At 46.9% G+C, this 25,551-nt stretch overlaps 1 protein-coding gene across 1 annotated transcript in view; it reads right to left on the bottom strand.

Moving 5' to 3' along the window:
• Positions 1-7,611, bottom strand: part of PCP4 (Purkinje cell protein 4) — a 53,718-nt gene extending 46,107 nt beyond the window's left edge. The window contains exon 1 of the mRNA XM_032392672.1: positions 7,497-7,611. Coding sequence (XP_032248563.1) covers positions 7,497-7,505 — 9 coding nt within the window. The 5' untranslated portion in view covers positions 7,506-7,611. The remainder of the gene's footprint in view (positions 1-7,496) is intronic.
• Between the last annotated feature and the right edge of the window lie 17,940 nt (positions 7,612-25,551).

Genomic DNA, 25,551 nt, shown 5'->3' with positions numbered 1-25,551 from the left:
CCCACATACAGGTACACTTTTGCCAAGCTCTGGAAAAGAAAAGTGACATTTTTCTCATAATCCTGGATGAAAGAGTGATGTTACTTAATAAGGAAATTATATGTGTCAGAATCTTCCATCTAAAAACAGGTATGGTCGGGGGGCGCCTGGCTGGCTCCATTGCTGGAGCGTGCAACTCTTGATCTCAGGGTTGTGAGTTCAAGCCCCATGTTGGGTGTACAGATTACTTAAAAATTTTTTAAATTAAAATAAAATAAAATAAAATAAAATAAAAACAGGTATAATATCTTAATTAATTTTTAAATAGTGGCACTTAGCCCCTGATGGACATAAAAGTCCATATTGGCTAAAAAAAAAAATCTTGGGGAGAAAGAGAGAACACATTTCCTTGTTCTATTTTTGCTGTCTTGTTTGGTTAAGACAAATGTTAATGAGTCTTGTCAACCTCTGGGGTCCTCTTTTCAGGTATTGTATAAAATTAAAATAACCAATCATTTCTTTAGAACCTTGGCCAAACCACAGGTGTGGTGTTATGAGGACAGATGACCATTTCCTTTGTCATGTCGCTACTCCACAGTTTTGGATTGTAATAGCAGGAAAAGCATAATCTCAAGCCAATCCAGATACAACCTCAGCTATCAAATAGCTTTCAAATAGTCATAACCAAATATTTAAAACCTAACATTCAAAAGGCATTCCAGACCATTGGGTGGAAGATCAAAGTACAGATGACTTGAGATATTTCAGTCTTGGCAAAGCCCATGACTGTCCTCGAACTGGGGGCAGAAACTCTCCAGGGAAAAGGATTCTCCTGTTCTCTCGTCTAATTCCACTGTGATAAGAAAATCGCCTCATTTCAATACTTCTATCAATTCACACTTTTTGGCTGCTTTTCCCTTCGGTGTTCTGCAGGGGAGTTTTCAATTTGTGGATGATTACCTTCCTGCTTTATGATTCTAATTTGTCTTCTTTTTATTTATAAGGTGGCAGCTTAAGAGTAAAATATAAAATAATGGCATTTAGTGGGTGATTGATTTTTCCACTGGCAATAAATATGGCCAAGCGTTTCCCTTTCAGAAATGGAATGAGAAGTCATTCAGTGAGATTCTGAAGCATAAATTTCAGGCTATTTGCAAGGCACAAACAATATTCAAGCAGATTGATGCCTGGAATATGTAACTTATGCTGAATTGTTCATGTAAAACAGCCCAGAAATGCATGTTGGATTTATAGGTTTGGGCCACTGGCAAATGAGGCAAGCCTGCTTGGCTTATGGCACAAAACAATGAACTGTAGAACATTCTCATATCCATGCTCGAAAGGTACCTGAACCAAATCGAATGGAAAATATTTCTCTCCTCATTACTTGTACCTCACTTCGTTCCAAAGATGGGATGAAGAATGGTAAACGGTCGGTACCCGGGGATGATAGGAACATAGAGACAGAGGCTGTTGGGCTGCGCGGGGGCATAGTCACCCAATTCAGTGTCTAGTTTCCCGAGAGAACACAGGCAAATCCATCTCTTTTTTGCATATGAATTGTCATATATTTCTATGTCAAATATAAATTAACTTAAAATATTTATATATGCAACTATAAATTAAAACATTTGGTTAGTTAATATAAACATCAATGGTTAATTTTTAAATATGAATTAAAATATTTGAATATGCAATTTGCTTTCTGTATGTGAGATACACTTTGCCTTCAACAATATACCAGGATTTGCAGTCTGGTCGACTGTGATTCGTCACGAGGAGTTATCTCACTAAAGATCTGCTCAGGCTCTCTCAGATCCCCCTGAAGCACAGTCAAATTGGTTTTCTATTTCAATACAGCAAACCATTTCGTAAGGCATTCACGGGCTCTGCCTCTCTGGCTACACAACTCCTTTTGTTTGAATTTCATAGAGCTTATCTGAAGTGAAATAGTCCCAATGGAGACAACCCCGAACTAGAATATTAGAATTCTCTGTCCCTCCCTCAGCTCCCCCGTTTTCCTTGACATTTTTCCAAATGTCAAGAGTTCTTTCTGTCCAGATTCTCCCCAGTTTTTCTTATTTCTTTGCCTGCCATCAAAGCATTTATTTTGCATATATAGCAATGTATCCATTTCCAACTTAAATGACAAACCCAGTTTTCAAACCAGGAGTAAAAAACAAAAGATAGAACTTTTCTTCTCCAAACCTGTCTGGACCACAAATCTCAACATTTAGAAAAGAGGGTGTCGGGTCTGTTGGTCACATTAACTAATAAATCCACACCCCAAAATCCACTTACTCGTCCAGTAAAGGAATATTACCAAGTGCCAGACCAGGACCCAGGTCTTATGGACAATGTAAAGTCATTCCTGTCCTAAGGAAGGTCACAATCATAGGCCAATATGACCAATGCCATATGCCAATAAATAAAACGCAACCCATAGTACTTGTTATGGTTTGGATGTTTGTGTTTCTTCAAAATTCATGTGCTGAAATCCTAACCCTCAAGCTGAAGGCATTAGGTCATGAGCGGGGAGCTCCCACGAATGGGACTCGGGCTCTCACAGAAGAGACCCCAGGCTGCTCCCTGTCCCTTCTTCCACCATAGGAGGACACAGAAAGGAGATGACTGTCTATGAACCAAGAAGAGGGTTCTCGCTCAAACAAGCCGGCTCCCTGATCTCAGACTTCCAGCCTTCGGAACTGTGAGCAATAAATGTCTATGGTTTATAAGGTGCTCAACTGTGGCACTTTCTTATAGGAGCCCAAACAAAGACAATAACAGCATAAGCTTGGATGCTGGGTTTTATAAAACCATCAGCCAAATATAACATAGATCTGTGCGTATACATCCTCTAAAGTCCTTCTTCCCCCCCAGCGAGAAGCCCTTTCTAGAAAGCCATTCTAAATTAATGAAAAGCCCCTGGCTTGGGCTCATGATATTATTCAGGTGTTCGAATAGTACGGTGCACCAAGTACGCTGAGGACAGAAGGACCACGGACAAACTGTGAATGCCTTCCTCCTGTGAAAAAACCTCTAACGAAGCACTGAGGCAGAAATTATAATTTTAAAAAATAATGCAGAGAATGTATTCATCATAAATTCAAGGCACTTTCCCTGACAAAAAAAAAAAAAAAAGTATTTCCTTTTCATCTTGATCACACTATTCAACTAAACCCTTAATAAAATCAAGTGTGAGTCATTTCTTCAATTTTTCTTTCTGAAAAAAAAATACATCTTGCATTCTGTCATCCTTAGAATTCAAAAGAGGAAAACAGTGAGACTTCTTAATCGCACACCATTCGTTAATGAAATGCAGGATCGGGAGAATAAATTTTATGGCAATCCATTACAACCATCAGCCCAGCAAATACATTTCCAGGCTGAATTGTGACCTCTTCCCACTCCGGAAAAGTTGAACTTAGAACCCAAGTTGGAACCGGTGTCTTTCTAGACCTAACATCCCCAGTTAGAGTAGAGAGAGTGTCTAATCTGGTGTGATCCAGTAAAACCATGTGGATCTTGCTGGATCTTCCTATGTCCCTGCTGCTGGTCCACCCCCAAATGAGGTTAAAATTACAGAAGAAACTGAATTGTCATTTGGCCTTCTATTGTTAGGCCTTTGCGGCCAGTTGTAAAATCCACTTTATGCAGTTACCCTCAGGATCTGTGCTTAACTGGTCTGAACCACACAGTTCTCTGCAAACCTGATCACCTGTCCATTAGCATTTGCTACAGTTCACATGACTATGATAATTCTCATTTTAGTTCTGTTTCCTACAATTTTTCTTAGCAATCGGTTACCCTGATGACTGACTAGGTAAGTCCCAAGCAAGTGTCATATGATATTTTTTAACCAATGTCTACATTTGTTTGGTTTTTTTTGCAATGCTTTTATATTATTAATTAAAAATTAGGTAAGTAGCACGAGCTATGTAAACATTCGAATAGTACAGTTGATGTTTGAACAATCCAAAGGCTACTTTTGAAAAAAAAATCCTGTCCTTTCTAAGCCCCCACCCCAAGACTTAAGTGAGCTTACCCTCCCCCTGCAAATCTCTCTCCAGACAATGTTGTTCACTGTTCTCTTCCTTCTTTAGAGTTTTAATGTCTAGCCAGTAGCTTCTGATGCTGTGCTAAGGACAGGCGTGTGGGTCTAAAAATTTGCCCTTAAATGTCCTCAGTGTGTTCCACCATGCCTCTGATAGGCACAGTCCTTTTGTGGGCAGTGTCTGGATGAAAGAAAGACTTGTAACCCTGGCACCAAGTTGCAACATCCCATCCAAGCCGGTGCAAGAAAAGAGCAGTGACAGGAAGACACTTTCTCGAAGAGGTCTCAGGTCTAACTAATAACTGCCAACCGATGCATTATGCAATGGGAACTCCCCCCACCCCCTCTCAAATAGGGTGATGGTGGGTGTCATTTTTTAAATTGATTCTCCAAATGTGTGCTTTTATCGCATTAAAATTTTGCTCCTGGCTTTCCTAAATAAATTCTTTTGAAGAGCAACTTAAAAACTCACACCTGCATGAGAAAATGGGACTGACTGTCATTGTTCGTGGGACTCATATTTGGTGGCTCAACAAGGGGAGTCTTTTTCTTCTCCTGTGCGGGGTTCTGGTTGAAGAGAGAAGAGAAGGACTTTGTAAACTTCAGCCTTGGTGGTTGGGATTTCTGATCCAACTAATACACCTTAACCTGCATTTTGATTCCTACTAAATTATCTCCAGGCCCATGTGACATACTTTAATCCTGAAATGTAAATTGGACACCCCCACAAACCTCCTCCACTCTCTAGGCGCCCTAAATTTGGACTTGACTTTCTTCATTATACTTGAGCTGCTCTTTTCAATCACCATTCCCCCAAAAAAGCCTTGTCACCAGGGATAGAGATGACACTGCATCGTTGAATCACAAGTTGAAAGCCAGCTCAGTCCCCAAGTCTCCACCCCTCACCGCCTTCCCCCTAAAAGCTAGAAGAGCTGGAGGAGCAGGGCCCACCCAGGGAGCACTTGACACTCTGCGGGCCTCTCCTCCAGCCCAGCTCCAGCGCGGCCCAAGGGAGCAGCTGTGAGCTCGGGGACTTCTGCAGCAGACCCCGGAGCCTGCCGAAAGGAGCAGGCGCTGCTTGCCCACCAGGCTCAAAAATATCCTGAAGTCAGAGGAAAGCCTGACAAAATCCATTGCTTTGGCCCTCCGCAGTACTTAGTTACATGAGTAAGTAAACGATCATCTGAAATCCGTCCCTGCCTGAGAGCTATTAAAACAAGAAGCCACATGTAATTCATCCAACTAAGGAAAAGCTTTGGGCTGGGGAGAGGTTCAGTGCTCTACCCAGAAAGGAGCTTCTGTTCGACTTTATTAAATGTTTTAAGCAGATTTAAGTTTTAGTGAAAGGACAAATTCCCACTGTCTGAGGGACACATGCCCGGAAACTTGGGGACCAGCCAGAGAGCTGGTCACCCAGCTGGTGGCCAGAGGACTAGGGCTGCATGTGGCTGAAGGGGGGCTGGGCGCAGGAGGGACAGGAGGGGAGAAAGGTGGAGGAGGGGGCTGGAAGGGGTGTGATTGGAGCAAAGACCGATGTGCCTCCTGCAGGATTTTATCAACATTAAAGGAAGCTTTTGCAGCGGCCTGCTACCTTGTCTGAGGGAACGGGGAGGCGGGGGGGCGGGCAGGGCACGATCGCAGAGCTGCCCTAATTTCACATTCAGCAGAAACGAGGTTGTGACCCTAATCATGGGCTGAGCTCTGGGACGTTTGCTCTCTCCCTGGGGACCCACAGTTAGGTGAACACTGCTGAGGCATTCTAGAAAGCTCACCTGTATGATGCTGGCACCAGCCCCAGCTAAAGACGGGGTGAGAGCCAGCAGGAGGACCAACACTCCAGAAGAACCCAGAGCAGCGAACTAGGGAGGAAGGACCCCCAGTTGCTCTACTGTTTTCTGACTCCTCCTCTCTGAAACTGTTAACCTGTGTATTTACAGACCCACTCTCCCCAGCCATCACTTCTCGTTGGGAGCAGGGTGAGCTGACACAGGGCAGAAGCCTCTGAAATCTCATGGAGTCCAGCAAAAAGCCTCGGGACCCGGAGGCCAGGTCCTCCTTGCCCTTTCTCTGCTTCAGGCCCCAGCTCCTCTCCTTCCCCTCCTTCGGTGGCACCCAGTGCTGAGAGCTCCATGGGCTCTCCGACCCTGAGATCCACCCGGCGGCCGGCCGCCAGCCACGCAGCCTGAGTCCCGCCCTTCACTCGCCTCTGACATGGAACCAGCTGACCTTGAACTTCTCTGTGCCTCAGTGTCCCCATCTGTCAATTGGGAATAACACTAGCACCTCCCTCACAGGATTTGGGGAGGCAAATGAGGTAACAGCAGTGGAGCGCTAGACGCGGAGCTGGGGGCTGAGAACAGGCAAAAGTGAGCTGCCCTGGTGTGACTGGAGCTCCCAGCTGTATCCGTGGCGGGAGGCTCCCAGCCTCCCATCTTCCTCCCACACTCCCCTGTCCTCACTCCGTCCCAAACCCCATTCCTAAACCGTATATGCTTCGCCCCCCCTTCTTCCTCTCGTGTTTACATCAAAAGTCACCCATCAGAGAGAGAAACGTAGTGAAGGCGCCTCTTATTTCTGGAGTTAATTTTACTCTAGACTTCCAAAAAAGGATCACCCATCTGTCAAAAAAAAAGGATAGAGAATATAAAAGGTCTTTAAAAGTAATTACTTAAGTGCCGACCCAAAGGATATGAAAATGGACTTGTCTCGGTTATTGAGCTGAATTAGGGGGCAGTTTGTACACCCCCAAACCTGCTTCATTTAAAAGAAAGAAAGAGAACACGATCGTTTTAAAATAAAATGAGCTATCAGTTTGCCCCAACAAAATCTCTTCTATAGAAACATATTCAGAGACGGGACTTGCAACGGAACATTGTAGCTGGTCTTCCGTCCAGGTCTGCCCTATCTTCCAGCCCCATCCACACAGGCAGATTTGTCACCGGGCGATCTGCCTCTTTTATCTGCCTCTTTTACCGGTGCTCTGATTAACTGCAAATAGAGTTGGTGCCTCCACACGGCTATGCCGTGAAATCCTTCCCCTGCTTCTCTCTCAAGCCTGACCGTCACCAGATGGCCTGCTGCCAACATTCCGCAAGGTATCCCCCAAAGCAAACACGCGAGGACAAGCGGGAAGCCGCACAAACCTCCGGAGACGCCAAGACCATCGGCTTTCTATCGGGAGGTCTCACACCCAAAGCACTTTCCAAAGTCACAACGAAATCAGAAGCACACAATGAATCCCTTTCTCTTTCTAAGGCAAATTTGCAAAAGTTGCAAACTTGACCGGGGTCTGCACCTGCCGTACCAACCAAGATGTCAACAGTGTCAGCCCTCAAAGCAGATAGTCACAGGGCTGATCTGTGCTCCATCGCCCCTCGGAAACCCTTCACATTTTCCGAGACCAACTGGGGGCCCGTCCCTTCTCAACCCCAAGTCTCCCCCTGCAAGTTACAGCACCACTCACCTCACTCATGTTGTTCTAACACCGCAGCTCCGGGGTCCCTGTGGTCGGCACCGTGCTCAGCACTCAGGACGCTGCTCAGGGGTCGCTATTGCACCGGTCCTGGCTTTTCTCTTAAAAAGGGCTGCCCGGTGGCATCATGCCTCCCGTAAGCCAATGAGATCCGTTCACCTGTCTGCACTCCTTGCAGACATCTGAGAGCACGAGGGGCCACCTAGTGGATCGAAGCGGGAAGCCAGCGAGGTCTCTGCTCCAAATTCCGCCAGGGAGAGAAGGAACAGCTAGATTTCTGTTTCTTTTTTTAAAGGTCAAAGTCATCACATACAAAGATCATCACAGGCTCGCCATTGTTTATTAATTCAAGGGTACAGGACTTAGATTCATGGAAAATACGTTTTCAATGTCAGTGGAAAGAAGGTTTGTTTTTCGAAGGAAGGTCAGTTCTGGAAACAGCGGCCCATGCTCTCCTCCAGGAGCGGCAGCCTCCTCTGTTTCTTGGGGCACAAACCTCAGCCTTCCGGGGGAAGGTTTTCCCCTGTCCCCCACCCCGCCCCCAACTATGCCAGGATGCTTGTATCCCGGGCACATCCTCTCTTGGTGGGAGGTCATAGCAGCTCTGGGACATGGGTTGGAGAGTCACGATGTGACGAGGGAGAAGGTCCCCAGCCCTATCTGGGGGGTTGTCAGAAGCTCGCCAGCATCGGGCAGAGGGTGTGGGCGGGACCGTGGACCCTGCTGATGGTTTCATTGTTGCAGCCCTCAGCCTCTCTGTGAAGAGGTTCCCTCCTTCTGCCTGGACTCAGGAGACCCTGAAGAGTCTTCCCAGCATCCAAGTGAAGGCTTGTCTTTCACAGCCGGGATCGTGGCCGAAGCAGAGCATGAGGGGCGTGTCGCTGCCTGTCTCCTCGGCCCGAGGCTGGTCAGGTCACCCTCCTGCAACTGGCCAGCTTCACCTTGGGCTCAGGTCCACGTGGGAGCCTCGGCTGGAGAACAGTGAGGCTCTGTCACGGCGGATACTCCAAACGATGACTAGTAACTCCTCAAAGGACGTACCAGAGACATAAGCACATCCAAGTGACAGCTACCTAGTAGCTCATGTGGGTAAGTACATGAGAAAGTGGGTCGTTGTTACTCAGATGCCCCCCGGAGGGCCTCACCCATCCCCCACTTGGGGAGACTCCATGGACCAACAGCTGCGGGACGGACCAACACTAAGCTCGGGCCCACCTCTGATTCCATCCATTAACTCCTACCTGCCATTGCTATGTGGCTTCTGCTGTCAACTCCCTTCTCGGGTCCACCTCGGTGAGTGGAAGGCCACACACCCCCAAATGGGTACCAGCCACCACAGTCTGCCCATGGAGGCCCGGGCCCGGAGCCCTGGCCCAGAGCCCGTCTCTGCGGCACACACGTGAGGAGCACAAACACGAAGCAGCAAGAAGCACAAGACTCCTACGGCTCATGGGAACCAATCTTCTTAATTTATAGCCGCTTTACATGGGAATGTGTCTAGAGAAAGGTCTCTTTCAATGGGAGGATATGTGTATTCGTTATAATAACTCTCTCTCTCTCTCTCTATATATATATATATAATAACTCTATATATATATACACATATTCATATACCCCAACCACACAAAGCTTTTGCAAACAAAGATCTGCCTGTTAGCACATCCTGACAGCATCCTCTCACTCCCCCGTCCCCTCCCTGTCCCCAATTTCACACATGGGAGGGCCTAGCCAGGATGCCCTTGGGGTTCCCCAGGTGGTGAGGAGTGGAAGACAGAGGAGGACCGGTCTGCTAAGAGGCACAGCAGACCAGAGGAAGGGGAGCAGCATTCGCTTCTCTCTGTGAAGAGCAGAACCACATCTTCCACCTTCCCCAGCGAAAGCCTGCCTGGGATTTTGAGCACCCAGTGCTTGGAGGTGGAGAGCGATACCTCCCAGAGACAACACGGACAGGGTCCCACATGTGGTTTTGTAGGCTATGCTCAGGCAAAGGGGACAAATAGAGGATATACAGAGAACCAGCCGTGCTCTGCTGGCCTGGTTGTGGTGCAGACATGAATTTTCTCATGACACAGCTGCGCATATCAATCTGCAACAGCAGGGGGTTTGAGGAGCAGTGAATGGTGGCTGGAGTTTCCAGGGAACAGGCCAGAATGGTGGCCAGGCTGGGCTGAGGCTTTGCTGCGTAGAGTGCGCAATTGTTCGGAACAAATCAGGGGGTCATAAAGGCTATAGAAGAGAAGATAGATGATATTGGCAGAATTGTGTCCCCTCCAAAATTCATATATTGAGGTTCTAACTCCCAGTATCTCAGAATGTGACTGTATTTAGAGGTGAGGTCTTAAAAGAGGTACATAAGCTAAAATGAGGTACATAAGCTAAAATGAGGCCATATGGGTGGACCCTAATCCAATAGGACTGGCGTCCATATAAGAAAAATAGATTAGGACACAGACCCATTACAGCAGGAGGACCCTGTGAAGACACAGGAAGAAGATGGTCATCTACAAGCCAAGGAGAAACCAACCCTTGATCTTCCAGCTTCCAGCCTCCAGAACTGTGAGAAAATAAACTTCTATTGTTTAAACTACCTAGCCTGTGGCACTTAGGTGTGGCGACCCCAGCAAACTATTACAGATGCCATAACAAGTGTCAAAGAAGACTTTTAGGGGAGGCATAGAAGGATCTTAAGGCGAATTTGATTGGTATTTGCCCTGTGGCGTGCAACTTAACCCTGTTAATTTCCCCAGGTTACCTACTGTAACACTGTTATCTCCTACTAATGACTTGGGGAGCTGTCCGTCTCAAACACTAAGCGAAGGTGAGTGTGGCCACAGAGAGAACTGAGCAGCTGTGGGAAATGAGCACCCATGGGTTACACAGGAGCATTCAGGGGTGCACGCCACACAGTCCTGGTTCCCGGTCTGCTCGGGGGTCAGCTACATGGGCACTCGGGCACTGAGTGCTCCTTCCATCATTCCCCAGCAGGTGGGCCTTTGGACCACAGCTCCCAGCCCCATCCATCATCTTGGGGGAGTAGAGCCGCCACAAGACCATCCATCAGACCAAGGGATGCAAAGACTCCCTGGACCTCATCTTGGAATCCCAAGGGACAAGGACAGTAAGTGGATGGTCTTTAAACCTTTCCAGGTGGTTCTGATAACAGTCAAGTTTGAGAATCATTGCTGGACACAGTGATAAAACACACATGCACATGTGTACACACACACCTCACTCACTGCTTCCAAACTTTCCAGGTTCCCTCCTGCCTCCTGCCTGTTCTCTCCTGCCTTTTAGAATCCGTGTGGCCCTATTATATAACCCATATAGCCAAACACTATATTACATGGAAGATGGAGTCATGAACCAGAAGCTTAGAACTTGAGTCCTTGACATGAACGATGGTTTTCCACGAGACCTTGGCAAAACCTCTCCATTCCTCAGTGTCTCATCTCCACCGGTGATATAGAAATAGTAAAATCTTGCATCTGCCAACCTAAGCAAAAACATATACAACACATATATTGAGCCGAGAAATAAATTTTGAAAGAACTTCAGGAGAATTAGATCTATAGCTTCATCTATTAGATCTTGGGGAATACTTCAACCTTGCTGAATTAAAATACAGACATGGGGTTCTATAATTTATGAAATATATATATATATAATATGGATAGATTATTTTCATCTTCTTGGGAGTGTGATCCTGCCTGAAGGTGCAAACTTGAACCAAGCAATCTTTCAAAATCCTCCTTTAGGGTTATTTATAGGGCCACTATGTACTGATGACCTGGGGCTTTTCATCAGACTTTTAGACCAAATGCATCATTTATGTATAATTTCTGGCTTCGTTTTCCCACCTTTGCTTCTCTACCGCTCTGTGAGCGGCCATGTGCAGGCACAGCGCAGGCCTGATCCCTGAACATGGACCAAGGGAGGATGTGGTCATCCTCCTAGGATGGAGGCATCATGGCCCAATGTCAGTGGCTAGACCCCTCCCTCCCTTCTGCCTTCACCACCCCCCAAAAGAAGCCCCCTGTAGTCCCTGGGTGTCTATGCAGCCCCCACCCCAAAGGCTTAGCATTCCCTACCCTAAAAGGTGGACCCAGTAAGCTCCTGCCTTTGTGCCCCACCCCCCTTGCTTCCTGCTGCCTTTAATTTTAATCCCCTTGCCAGATTCTAGCCCTCTGCCAGCCTCTGGATGGCACATGGCCCAGAGCCAGGAAGCCACTCTGGTTATATCTACAGAGGTACAAATGCAGCATAATTCTACCGACCTCTCCCAGAAGCATCTGTTTGTTCCAGCGACTGATTCAGGTGTGTGCTCACTTGCACAAATCTTGTCTCTCCCCTCCCGGACTTTAAGCCAGGGTGAGGGTGAGGCTATCCCATCCTGTTCTCTCTCCCAATGCCCATGTGGGCACCGAGTTAGCTCTCAAAACCACTTCCAAACAACTAAGCTTTCTACTGGCAACTGAGTGTGGAGCCTGCCATATAAACTCTTTTTTTTCTATAAAACTAAAAGGTTCACTTCGCAGAGCCAACATATAAGAATTTTCTCTTTTAAAAATGAGAAAAGAGGGGCACCTGGGTGACTCAGTCGGTTAAGTGTCTGCCTTTGGCTCAGATCATGATCCCGGGGTCCTGGGATCGAGCCCCATGTTGGGCTCCTTGCTCAGCTGGGAGCCTGCTTCTCTCTCTCCTCCCCACTCATGTGCTCTCTCTCGCTATCTCTGTCGCTATCTCTGCCTCTCTCTCAAATAAATAAAAATCTTTTTTAAAAAAAGCAAATTTATAAAAAATAAGTAACGGAAAAAGAAGATATTTCAACAATCTCTATGCTGTCAGATTTTAAGCCAGCTTTTTAAAACAGTAATATATATAAATGGACCTGTTTTAAACTTCGATGACTGTGTTTTGTTGACTTTTTAAAGGAAAAATAGATTAACAGAAATATTAGGCTGTGACTTCCCAAGGTTTTGGCAAATAATATTTACAGCTGTTATTCTGCCCCCTGCCTCGTCATTCCTTTCCCACACGCATGTTTCTCCGTCTCTTCCGCCACCATTAACTGGGCACTCTGCATAACAGATGTGTACAGTTTATTATTTCTCAGAGGTATTGAAAATTTGTTATCCCCGAGCGCTCTCTCTCCTTCTCCCTCCCTCCCTCCCCCTCCATGTCTCACACTCTCCTAAAACAACTTGTGTTTCCATATGCAATTTCCACCCCACCTTGGCACTCTGTGAGGTCATGTTCTCTGTAAAAAGTCACCAGGCGCTAGGAGAGAAGAGGGGATGGTGCAGGAGACAGACAGAGACAGGTCCAGTCTAGCTGCCACGGCTCTGGGCACCTGTCTTGTCTCACTCCCAACGTCAAGTGCTGCAGTCTCACTGGAAGCTGATGCTGTTTATGGATGAAAAGGTTACCTTATAACCTGCAGTCCCTTCTAGCTCAATTAAAGGTCGAAGGCTGTCCTGGGGATAAGGTCTGCCTGGAGAGCTCCCAGAGCCGTGGGTCACCCGCTGCAGCTCCCTCTTTGATGAAAAGGTCAGCAGTGTTTGCATTCAGAGAGCCCCGTCTCCGATGCCTCGATTCCGGGCCCATTGCTGAAGGCCACGTCGGGGGCCCGCTGGTAGGGCTCTCTGCTCTCAGCAGCCACGACAGCTCTCAGAATGGTGCTTTGTCGAGTTTTTAATTATTTTCCCTGCAGCCATGTCCTACACAGGTGAACTCCTCCAATTCACTCTTCAGCAACTCCTCCCAAAATTTCAAATCAATGATTCTGCAGAGCCAGCCCAAGGGTCTGGTATTATAGGCAGAGTAGTGTCCCCCCAAATTCACACTTTGAAGCCCTAACCCCCGATGTAACCATATGTGGGATGGGGCCTTTAATGAGGTAATTAAAGTTCAATGAGGTCCTAAGGGTGGGGCCCTACGCTAATAAGGCTGGTGTTTATATAAAAAAGAGGAAGAGACACTAAGGATATACATGGAGAGAGAAAAAGCCACGTCAGTGTAGGCAGCATCCACAAGCCAAGGAGAGAGGCCTCAGAAGAAACCAGCCCTGCTGGCTCCTTGATCTTGGGCTTCCAGCCTCCAGGACTGTGAGAAATAAAATGTCTGTGGTCTTCCACCATGGCAGCCTGAGCAGACTCAGACATCTGGCCTGTGGCTGAGTTTCTCTCTAGAAGACACTCTAATGGAGACCCCAGGCCCCCACAGTCCCAGGACTGAAGCGCTTGTTTCCAGGGTGCTGGGTGTTGGTGATGGACTCAGCCCTCAACTCAGTTCTCCTGGGGAGGCTGCTCTCGGCCAAAGGGCCCTGCTTGCTCAGGCATCATGCCATTTGGGTGACCATCCACATGCAGTTCTCAGTTCCATGTCCAAAAGTGGACAGCTCTGTGGGCTCATCTCTTGCAGCTCTAACGCTTCCTGTTGGATCAACTGAGGCATTTGTTCTGCCGGAATCACAGCCCAAATCCCCCTCTGCCCAGGGAGCCACTCGAGAAATAGGTGGGAAAAACATTTATAAGGACAATGGAATGAGAAGTCTGTTGCTGGGGAAGTCGAGGCCATGGAGCAAAATAAGGCAAGGCTGAGCGTGATTAGCCAGGAACTGAAGACTAAGCGTGAAATCCAGGGCCTCTTGAGCAGCATACAGAAATTCTCATGTCTTGTGGCTGCAGCAGAAAAAGCTGAGGAACAGGCTCAAGACTAACCATAGTGTAGCCAAACCCCAGAGAAGGCAAGTTCTCCTAATCAATGCCAAAGTCAGGGTCTGGCTGGGAGGGGAAAAGATCCTGAGTCGTGGGTAGATGCCTGTGAATATCTTGAACTCCTAGATCCCTCTGATCACTCCAAGCCTACAGCACTGGCCTCCTCCTCCCTGCTGAAGGCTAGTGCTTTTGGTACTTGAAGATGATACAGAGGCTTCTGTCTTGCAAGACAGTGCATGCCTATCCCAGATCTGTCCCACCTCCCCTCCTGACTGCCAGACTCATACCTAGAGTTAAATCACTCTATAAGCTGGCACAAGTGTTGAGCCTGGTAAGGGAAGAACCTAAAGGAAGCTGCAGGGTTTGGCCAACGCGTACTGGCAGAAGCCAAGATGAGAATGCATATGTGGCTGGGTTCTGAGTGTTGGATCAAAGCAGAAAGCCACAGGTGGGGGCAGAAAATAAAGTTGTACAAGAGAAAGTTTGTTGATATGGGAAAACTCTCCTATGATATAATACTTATTGTTCCAGACAATACCCCAAGAGATGGTTCCAACAAGCTGCTGAGATAGCTTTGGAACCTTGCAGAAAGTTGTGGTTCATACTGAGAGAAACAGAAATGCCAGAACTGCTATGGCAAGAAGTGGAAGAGGGGATCAAAAGGTCCAGAGATGAGGGCATGCTAGAATGGATATACCATATAATTCTGGAAAAATACGCAATGAGGGCATTGCCTTCACCAAGGTGACAAAGAATGTGTTGGTGAGAGGGACTGCAGCATTGCTGGGTGGCTCAGTGGTATCTATCCTCCTCAGACCAGGACTGGTGCTAGGGGAAGCCAATAGAGACCCAGGCTTCTGGATAGCAACAGGGATGATAGGGTCCAGAAATAATAGTGGCAGGGGCAAGCACTGCCAAGTGGCAGCAGTCAACCGTTGAAAACATGTGGGTGCAATAATTAAAATGAATAGGAAGGTCTGAGGCAGCCGGTGGCTTGACTCACAGAGTGCTGTGTTGATAGATAGTAATAGAACACACGTCCATAGGTGCAGGATAGAGGGGCAACAACAAGGGCCTTGCTCAGTCCGTACTAGTGGTTCTCAAAGGAGGAGCAAGGGGATTCCCCCCCACCCAGGGGACACTGGCAATGTCCGCAGACATTTTGGGGTGTCACAACTGGGAGGAAATATTTGTGAGTGTCTCAACATTGGGTCAGGGAGAGTCTTACGACACCTCGTATGTAGAGACCAGAGTCGTTGCTAAATTTCCTGCAGTATTATGAACAGTCTCCCACAACAAAGAGTCATCTGGGGCAAAATGTGCTGAGGATGAGAAACCCAAATCTATACAAACACATCTATACAAAGATCTACACAAATGTGTACGAGAAGCTGAAGGTGAAAATCAAGAGGCTAAGGGCAGGCATCCCAATAAAAAGTCAAGGTTCCCTGCCCAGTTTTCAATCTGAACCAGTTTTCAGACTCAGAAGCAATCACCCGAAAAGGGGGCCAGGCCAGGTCTCCAGGGAAAAGGACCCACCAACATCATAGCCATAGTAAGTACTATTAATTTTCCCAGTTATTCCTCAGAAGGGTCCATGACTATTTTCTTGAGCAGCTGCACAATAAAAAAGAGAACCCCCCCAAAATTTAGAGGACTGTTGAATACAGGGTGCAAGTGGAAACTGGGAACTCAAAGCACCAGCCTCTCTGTCCAAGTGGGAGTATAAGTAAGCTGAGTACACATGGATTCCTATACAACACAATGTGGGTTCCCTGGAAATAGACATAATTGGCAGTTGGCAGAATCTCCACAATGGATCTGTGACCTGTGGTGTAAGAGCTTTCATTGTGGGGAAAGCCAAGTAAAAGCTCTGACGCTGCCCCCCCCCCCCACATCAGCCAAAATGATCATAAAAACCAATACCACATCCCGATGCAATAGCTGAGGTCAAGGCCACTCTACCAGAGGAGATTAATGTAGCCTCAGGCACAGGGTTATGTGGTCATTGATCTGGCAAGTGTGTCCTCTTCCTTCTTTATGAAGAAGGAGGATCAGAAGGTGTGAGCCCCTGATATGACACTGTCCCTCAAAGAGATCAGCCAGCCCTTTGGCTGCAAGCTGAAATCTTTAGACTCCTTCTACCTTGGAAAGGACAGTAATCCGTCTTCACTGGAATAGGCATATATTCTGGTGTGAGTTTCCTTTGCTGCCCATAGGCCTCTATCTATCCAATTCCAGCACCACTATCTGGAGGCTTAAAGAGTATCTGATCTACTGATGCAGAATATTGCATAACATCATCTTGGACAGAGTCCTATCTCATGCCAGCCAAGGTTTGATAGAGGACTAGACTGAGCATACCATTAAGTCTGAAAAACACGATGAGGACATTGCTTTCACCAGGGGGCGCCAAGGAGACCAAGGTTTGCGAGACTGGCTAGCAGAGAGGAAGTTACTGCAGTTAAGAGAGCCCCAACGGGTTCCCCTGTGCCTTGGACGGAATACCGATCTGTGCAAAAAATACTCTCTGAAGCCAAAGTGGAGGAAACTTCCCAATGCTGGGGAAAGAGCCCCTGGACAACTCCTGGAGATCCCACAGAATTGGAAATCATTACTTTACCCACCAGCCGAAATGGTGTGACCTCGAAATACACAGGCATTGGATTGAAGCCCTGCCTTAGGAGTAGGGTTCAATTAGTCCCAGAATAAAGGCTGCTCTTGGCTTGCACAATGGAGCGTAACACCAAGCCTCAAAAGACTCCAAAGTGACCCATAGTTTGCTTAATTATGTGCCAGGAAAACAATCCAACACTCTTTAAAGGAATACAGTAAAACCTAGCACCCCACAATTTGGCATTCATAATGTCGGGCATCCAAAAATTACCAGGCATGCAAAAAAAGCAGGAAAATATGATCCATTCATTTCATGGAAATTAATTGCAGAGATGGTAGAATTGGTAGCCTCTCTTTCATATATCCCCAGTCTACGATTCTATATCTGAGATTCTGCAAACCACATTTCAAGTTCGCCAGCCACTCCCTTCCAGAATCAGCCAAGAGAGAGCACGGTCGGTCAGGATTCTGCAAGGCTGAAGGAAGAAGGACAGGTGTGTTCCTTCCTGTTTCCTTCTTGCTCCTTCCTGTTTGATCCCTGTTCCCATTGGTGGCAGCATTTCTTACCTCCAGACTGGATCTAGTCTGTGCTTTTCCCAACATTTGCAGAATCAGCCTCACTGCACTCCCCCCAGAGACACCAGAAGTCTAAACTTCAGCCCCCTGACGTCCTTCCTTTAAGCTTCCAAATTTTAATAATCCTAAATTCTTTCCTTTGTTCCTCAGCCCCGGGGGTGGTAGCTGCCTTCAACTGCCACCTCTGTGACACTTTAGAGTTCTCTTTTTGCCCCTTCGGTCAGCCATTCAGCAACTTTACACCTCATTATCAACTGCTCTATGAACTCTTATCTGTGGCTTCTGCCTCCTGATGAACCTACCTGCACAGCCCCTGATGTAGGTGCCTTATTACATTTCATTCTCACAAAACTGAGTAAGATGGGCAATTTTATTAACCTCATTTTTTCAAAGAACAAGCAGTTCAGAGAAGTTAGTAATTTGCCCTCAGTCCCACAGTTAGTAACCGTGAAGCAGTCTGGCTCTAAAATTTGTGTGCTTGACTGCATAGCAGCATGCATGGTAATATGCTTGGACTCACTGATATCAAAGGAACTGTCCATCCAGGGGCTAGAAAGGGATCAGCAGGATTCATAAATATCAGTGTCCGTCCGTGATCACGAAAGTGGCCCAGGGAAGGCAACGTGGGTCGTATTGGAGGAAATGAGTCTCGTATCTCACTGTCTACATGAGAATCTCCAAGTGATCTGGAAATAAAAATACCAGAGAAATGGGTAATGTAGCTGTTGTTACCCATAATATTGACTTCCAATTCCCTGAATTCAGACAATCCAACTCTTTTCCCTCAAGAAAAAGTTTGTATGGTGATCAAATTTTAAAGTTTGTTTCTTCTTGGGTGTATTAACACGGTTGATACCGCTGTTCTTGTTCTTCCTGCTCCTTGATAGAATCTTCCCTGTACTAGAATCTTCCCTGTACTAGGGGTTATGCCGCACAAACAGGAGAAAGATTTGGGGGGTGTGTGGGTGTTTGTGTGTGTGTGTGTCTCGGGTGGAAGCTGAGGAGAGGGGTAGGCAGAAAGTAAACAACCACAGTATATTCCCAGTGGTAACTTCTGCTGCGCTAAATTGTATAGCATTTAAGTGGGTCATGAAAGAAGAATTTATATATGGCCACCACTATCTGGACCTAACGCATGTGTCAATAAAATGCTGGGAAATTGTGCTAATATCTTTCCAAATGAAAGCGAAAATGATGTCTAAAATCAATCTGCAAAACCTTCATGTCGTTTTGGTTCTTTCAAGGCTATAAAACATTAGCATAGAAAGTGATAAGTTCATTCCATTGAATATGAATGTTTGCTTTAAATAATTCCAAATGCTAAATCATGCTGAAAAACTTATTACCAATATTGTAAAATTAGGGAAAATCTCAGTCAACTAAACTCCGGGAACTAAAAGTCTTTAGAAAAATTTAATTCCCTAATTAAGCAGCTGGAGGGTGGGGGCCAGCAAGCAAAATGTTCCACCAGAGCAGCCTGAGTTACTAGCCTCATAAATGAGATATTTTGACAAAAGCATAATTGTGGTCAATGAAGCTTAAAAATGCATAAATGCCATCATATACTTGGATCCCAAAAAGCAAGGCCATTTTCATCACATAGAGAAATTGACCAGAAAAAAAGCCTTTACTCCTTTCTGAGAAATATCTTCTACAGAGGCTCCTGGGTGGCTCAGCCTGTTAAGCATCTGACTCTTGATTTCAGCTCAGGTCATGATCTCAGGGTCGTGAGATCGAACCCTGCATCAGGCTCCACACTCAGCGGGGTATCTGCTTGAGATTCTCTCTCTCCCTCTGCCCCTCCTCACACCTCTCTTTCCCTAAAAAAAGGGGGGGGAAAGTAGCTTCTGCAACCATATACCTACAAGTCAAAATCATTTTGGATGATAACATTCCCTTCAGTGGCCCCATTTTGACCTGAACAATCTATGAGTCAGAATGTTATCTACAGCAACATCTTTATCCAAAACACTGTAGTGTGGACAAGCTCGCTGCCCAGTCCTGCATGAACACATATGCCTTAACTCTAGTAGTACTGCCTTTAGTAATGCTTCAGCGTCCTGGGCATCCTTTGATCTCTAGTGCCAGGGAAAAATACCTAGAACTACATAAAGTATTTGAACTATTGGAAGGGTAGCCAGAAACATGTGAGAATACCAGCTGTGGGTGGTAGAGATATAAGGAATAGGTGAATAGCTACAGGAAGGGGCTTTACCCCCCCAGGAGAAGGGAGGGGCCCAGCAGTGGGGGGGGACGGTGGCTCCATGGTAGACCGGTGAGACTCACCATATGTAGTTTGGCATGGGAGAACCATGGACCAGAAGCATTGGGAGAGGGTGGAGCCAAAACAGAGTAAGGGAGGAGCCAGTAGGAGTTTCCCTGAAGTTCTCCCAAAGAATTGCTGAGATTCTTTGGGAGATGGAGAGGCCCAGAGCTAAGGAATAGAAATGGCCTGAGATTATGAGTAGGTGAATCATGTTTCAAATGAGAGGAGGTAGGCAGGGCCAACGAGGTCAGCACGGTGGAGTCAGGAGGCCAGGTTGCGTCTTGCGGTAGGGAAGGGAAGTACTTCTGGACATTGTGTGAAGAGGAAGAGCTGCAACTTGTGAGACCCTGGTTGACTTAGTGCACATGGAGAATTCTTGCAGATGGAAACTGGGCTGAACTAACAGGTTAACTGGGAGGGAATCCATGGGTACGAGGACCGGCTGACTGAGAGCTGGCCCAAGGCACGGCTGCCAGGAATGCACCTTCTGTTGGCGGGCATTGGGCCTTTCCAGTTCAATGCCTGGGGTGGTTATTGCATTGGACCAGGATATCACTGGGGCCACTCACCTCAGGAAGTCAGGAAAACAGGAGTACAGTTCCCAGAGCAGACAAGAAGGAGTAATATCTCTCAGTGTGGACCCAGAGGCAAGACCAAGAAGGAGGTTTTGCCTGGCTGCATTAGCCCCTGCCTCCCTTCAACGGTGGCTAAGTTTTGTTCACCTTATCCATCTGTGAAGGGGCTTTGGCTTGAGACTTCAGAAGGAGTGAGACTTTTTGCCATGAGGAGGGACTGAGGAAAGATGGCTGCTGGATGAAAGAGTGGTGTGAGTCTGTCCCTCTCGGGTGCAGTGGAGCTCTGATGGTCTAAAGGCCTGAGGGCTGTCAACAGAGGGAAGGGCACTGTCTTCTCCGTGTGCTTGTCAGAGATAAACAAGCTAGACGCTAGAAGTGCTGAGGATAGATTTCACTCAGTAATCATTATTGCAATAGAGAAGAGGGTCCAGCAAGAACTGAACTTTACCAAAACAGAAATCAGGAGACTTCTTAAAGGCCTGGAGGTGCTAAAAAGAGACACTAAGGGGTATTAAGTGGGGTTGGTCCATGTGACTAGGCCACTTGGATTTTTTCATCGGTGCTTATTCGCAGAGAAACAAACTTCATGTGTCTCTAGGATGGAGGGCCTTGGTACAGGTTAGGGCACGGCAGCCACTAAAGGTAGGCCCTTTCCCTCCTGCAGGGACTGGGAACAAGAGCAAGCAAAGAGTTATCTCCTTGAATGTTTCTCCAGGACAGCTTTGGGGCCCTTAAGAAGACAGCTCTGTGTGAGAGAAGATTTATATCCCAAAGGGGCAGAGAAAGAATGTGTAATGGCAAGAATTCCAAGTAACTGCTCTAGCAGGAGGTACAGAGGCCTATCTGCCCATCACCAGGTTTTGGCAGCCTTGAGCTTTCTCAGACAGGACTTAAGGGGGTGCAATCATCATCCTAGGCACACAGCCTTGAGCTGTTAGAAACTATGTTAGTGTTTGTTCAAGTCTCTTAGTGTGGGCTGGGAGGTGAAATCATCTGTGCTGAGAGTCTGTAGTTTCTATAAGCCAAGATTGAGGCTTAGTCGAAAAGAGGGCTCAGAGGGCCTGACTAGAGTTTGATCAAGGAAAGCATCTTTGTCAAGCTGCACCATCCTCTCCCTGAGCCTCCCCATCCTCTCCATGGGCCTCCCCATCTCCATGAGCCTCACCATCCTCTCCCTGAGCCTTACCATCCTCTCTCTGAGCCTCACCATTTCCCTGAGCCTCACCATCCTCTCCATGAGCCTCCCCATCTCCAGGAGCCTCCCCATCCTCTCCCTGAGCCTCCCCATCTCCATGAGCCTCACCATCCTCTCCCTGAGCCTTCCATCCTCTCTCTGAGCCTCACCATTTCCCTGAGCCTCCCCATCCTCTCCATGAGCCTCCCCATCTCCATGAGCCTCCCCATCCTCTCCATGAGGCTCCCCATCTCCATGAGCCTCACCATCCTCTCACTGAGCCTCACCATCCTCTCCCTGAGCCTCACCATCCTCTCACTGAACCTCACTAAACTCTCCCTGAGTCTCCCCATCTCTATGAGCCTCACCATCTCCATGAGCCTCACCATCCTCTCCCTGAGCCTCACCATCCTCTCTCTGAGCCTCACCATCCTCTCCCTGAGTTTCACCATCCTCTCCATAAGCCTCACCATCTTCTCCATGAGCCTCACCATCTCCCTGAGCCTCACCATCCTCTCCTGAGACTCACCAACCTCTCCCAAAGGCTCACCATCTTCTTCCTGAGCCTCACCATCCTCTCCGTGAGCCTCACCATCTCCATGAGCCTCACCATCTTCTCCATGAGCCTCCCCATCCTCTCTGTGAGCCTCACCATCTCCATGAGCCTCACCATCCTCTCCATGAGCCTCCCCATCCTCTCCGTGAGCTTCACCATCTCCCTGAGCCTCCCCATCCTCTCCCTGAGCCTCACCACTTCCATGAGCCTCACCACCTTCTCCATGAGCCTCACCATCTTCTCCATGAGCCACACCATCTTCTCCATGAACTGTCTTAGTGAGATCCTGGAGGACCCTGGTGATCACATTGGGCCCATGGGGATAATCCAGGAAAATCTTCCCACCTCAAAATCTTTACTTAATCCCATCTGCAAAGTCCCTCTGCCATGCAAGGTAACATATTCACATGTCCTGGGAATTAAGACACAGGCATATTTGTGGAAGTCATTATTCTGTTGCACTTTCTCTCTCCGTCTCTCTCTGTCTCTCTGTCTCTGTCTTTCTCTGTCTCTCTGTCTCTGTCTCTCTCTGTCTCTTACACACACACACACACACTCTGCCATCATTAGGCTTTGGACCATGAGAAATCCTGACTCTACTCAATAGGTCGGCCTCTTGCCCCCTGAGGTGTGAACAAAGATAAATGGATGAACTGGGTTCAGACACAAATAATCCAGACTGAAGCCTGGGGTGCACCCAGGGCTTTACAGGAGCTGGATTACAGTCCAAAATATTAGAAGTTATCTAGAACCCTGATGAATCACCTGGACAGTCGACTCCAGCAAAAAAAATTCCAGGAAATTCTCAGATAAAGAATTTCCCCCAGGCAAGGGGCAAGATGGCGGGGGAGTAGGAGACCTGGATTTCGTCTCCTCTCAGGAATTCAGCTGGATAGGGATCAAACCATTCTGAACACCTACAAACTCAACAGGAGATCAAAGAAAAGAAGAGCAACAACTCTCTGAACAGAAAAGCGACCACTTTTTGGAAGGTAGGACGTGCGGAGAAGTGAATCCGAGGCGATATTCGGGAGGATAGACGGCGGGGGAGGGGCCTCCGTCGGCCGCTTCTGGCAAGTGATAGAGCCACGGAGCACAAAATCGGAACTTTTAGAAGTCTGCTCCGCTGAGGGACGTCACTCTGGTGGCGAAGTGGGGGGTGGAACCCTCGCGGGACAGTGTGGTCTCAGGACCCTCGGGGTCACAGAAAGACCGGGGGTGCCTGAGTGCGGCAGAGCTCCCAGGTATCGGAGCAGGGAAGCCGGCTGCAGAGACGGAGCCCAGGCGCGGGCTCTCAGCTCGGGGTTGCTATAAACCGTGATCCGCGGCACAGTCGGGCCACTGCTCCCCCAGCAGGGACCCAACAAGCGGCAGATCCGGGGAGACTCACCTTCTTCCCCCGGGAGGAGAGGTGCGGGAGCGCACCGCGGGGATCTGCTGGGTTTGGAGACTCCACCCGGGGTCGGGTGCCAGATAGAAAGGCGCGGTCACAGGCCGGGTGAGCGAGGAGTGTGGCCGGAGACCGGGGAGACGGGAGTGACTGACTGCTTTTCTCTGGGGGCTCGCTGAGGAGCGGGACCCTGAGTTCTCGGCTCCTCCGGGGCGGAGACTGGGAGGCCGCCATTTTCACTCTCCGCCTCCAAAGCTGTACGGAGAGCTTGCAGGGAACAAAAGCTCCGGAGAGCAAACCCGAGCAGATTACTTAGCCCGGACCGGCAAGGGCGGGGCAATTTTGCCTCCGGCAAAGACATTTGGGAACCACGGCAACAGGCCCCTCCCCCAGAAGATCAGCAAGAACAGCCAGCCAAGACCAAGTTTACCGATCAATGAGAACGGCAGAACTCCAGCGCTAGGGGAACACTGCACATAGAATTCATGGCTTTTTTACCATGATTCTTTAGTCTTTCAAAGTTAATTATTTTTTTTAACTGTCTTTTTTTCTTTTTTCCTTTTTTCTTTTTTTTTGAATTTTTCTTTTTCCCTTTTTCAACCAACATCTTATCAATCCCTTTTTTAAAAAAAAACATTTTTATTTTTCATTTTTAAAGTCATATTCTATCCCTTCATAGTAGTTACCCGTATTTTTGGCATATATATATAAGTTGTTCTCTCCTTAAAATCTTGAGATAGTTTCTTCTAACAGATCAAAATATACTCTAAATCTCTAGTGTATGGTTTTTTTCTACTCCCCTGCCTGATCACATTCTCTCCCTTTTTTCTTTCTTTCTTTCTTTTTTTTTTAATCCTCTTCTTTCTTTTTTCAAACAACTTATCAAATCCTTTTTTAAAATTTTTTATAATTTCCATCTTTACAGTCATATTCCATCCCTTCATCATATCAACCCTTATTTTTGTACATATATAAGTTTTTCTTTCTTTAAAATTTTGGGAGGGACTTTCTTTTAACAGACCAAAATACACCCAAAATCTAGTGTGTGGCACTGATCTATAATCCAGCCTGATCATATTTGATCACATTCTGTTTTTGTTTTGTTTTGTTTTGTTCTGCTTTTGTTTGTTTTTATCTTTATCTTTATCTTTTTTCTTTTTTTCTTTCCTTTTCTTTTTTCTCTCTTTCCCTTTCTTTTCCCACTGCTTCAGGTCTTTTCTGATTTGTTTAGAGTATATTTTCTGGGGACGTTGTTACCCTGCTAGCATTTTGTTCTCTCATTAATCTATTCTCCTCTGCACAAAATGACAAGACGGAAAAAATCACCTCAACAAAAAGAACAAGAGGTAGTACCGACTGCCAGGGACCTACTCAATACGGACATTAGTACGATGTCAGATCTAGAGTTCAGAATCATCACTTTAAAGATACTAGCTGGGCTTGAAAAAAGCATGGAAGTTATTAGAGAAACCCTTTCTGGAGAAGTAAAAGAACTAAAATCGAACCAAGTAGAAATCAAAAAGGCTATTAATGAGGTGCAATCAAATATGGGGGCGCTAACTGCTAGGATAAATGAGGCAGAAGAAAGAATCAGCGAGATAGAAGACCAAATGATGGAAAATAAAGAAGCTGAGAAAAAGAGAGATAAACAACTACTGGATCACGAGGGCAGAATTCGAGAGATAAACGATACCATAAGACGAAACAACATTAGAATAATTGGGATCCCAGAAGAAGAAGAAAGAGAGAGAGGTGCAGAAGGTATAATGGAGCAAATTATAGCAGAGAACTTCCCTAATTTGGGGAAGGAAACAGGCATCAAAATCCAGGAAGCACAGAGAACCCCTCTCAAAATCAATAAAAATAGGTCAACACCCCGACATCTAATAGTAAAACTTACGAGTCTCAGAGACAAAGAGAAAATCCTGAAAGCAGCTCGGGAGAAGAGATATGTAACCTACAATGGTAGAAACATTAGATTGGCAACAGACTTATCCACAGAGACCTGGCAGGCCAGAAAGGACTGGCAGGACATATTCAGAGCACTAAATGAGAAAAATATGCAGCCAAGAATACTATATCCAGCTAGGCTGTCATTGAAAATTGAAGGAGAGATAAAAAGCTTCCAGGACAAACAAAAACTAAAGGAATTTGCAAACACGAAACCAGCCCTACAA

The sequence above is a fragment of the Phoca vitulina genome, unplaced genomic scaffold (assembly GCF_004348235.1).
Source record: "Phoca vitulina isolate PV1807 unplaced genomic scaffold, GSC_HSeal_1.0 scaffold68, whole genome shotgun sequence".
NCBI lineage: Eukaryota > Metazoa > Chordata > Mammalia > Carnivora > Phocidae > Phoca > Phoca vitulina.
The sequence above is the reverse complement of the archived record's forward strand: the minus strand, read 5'-3'. Positions and strand labels throughout refer to the sequence as shown.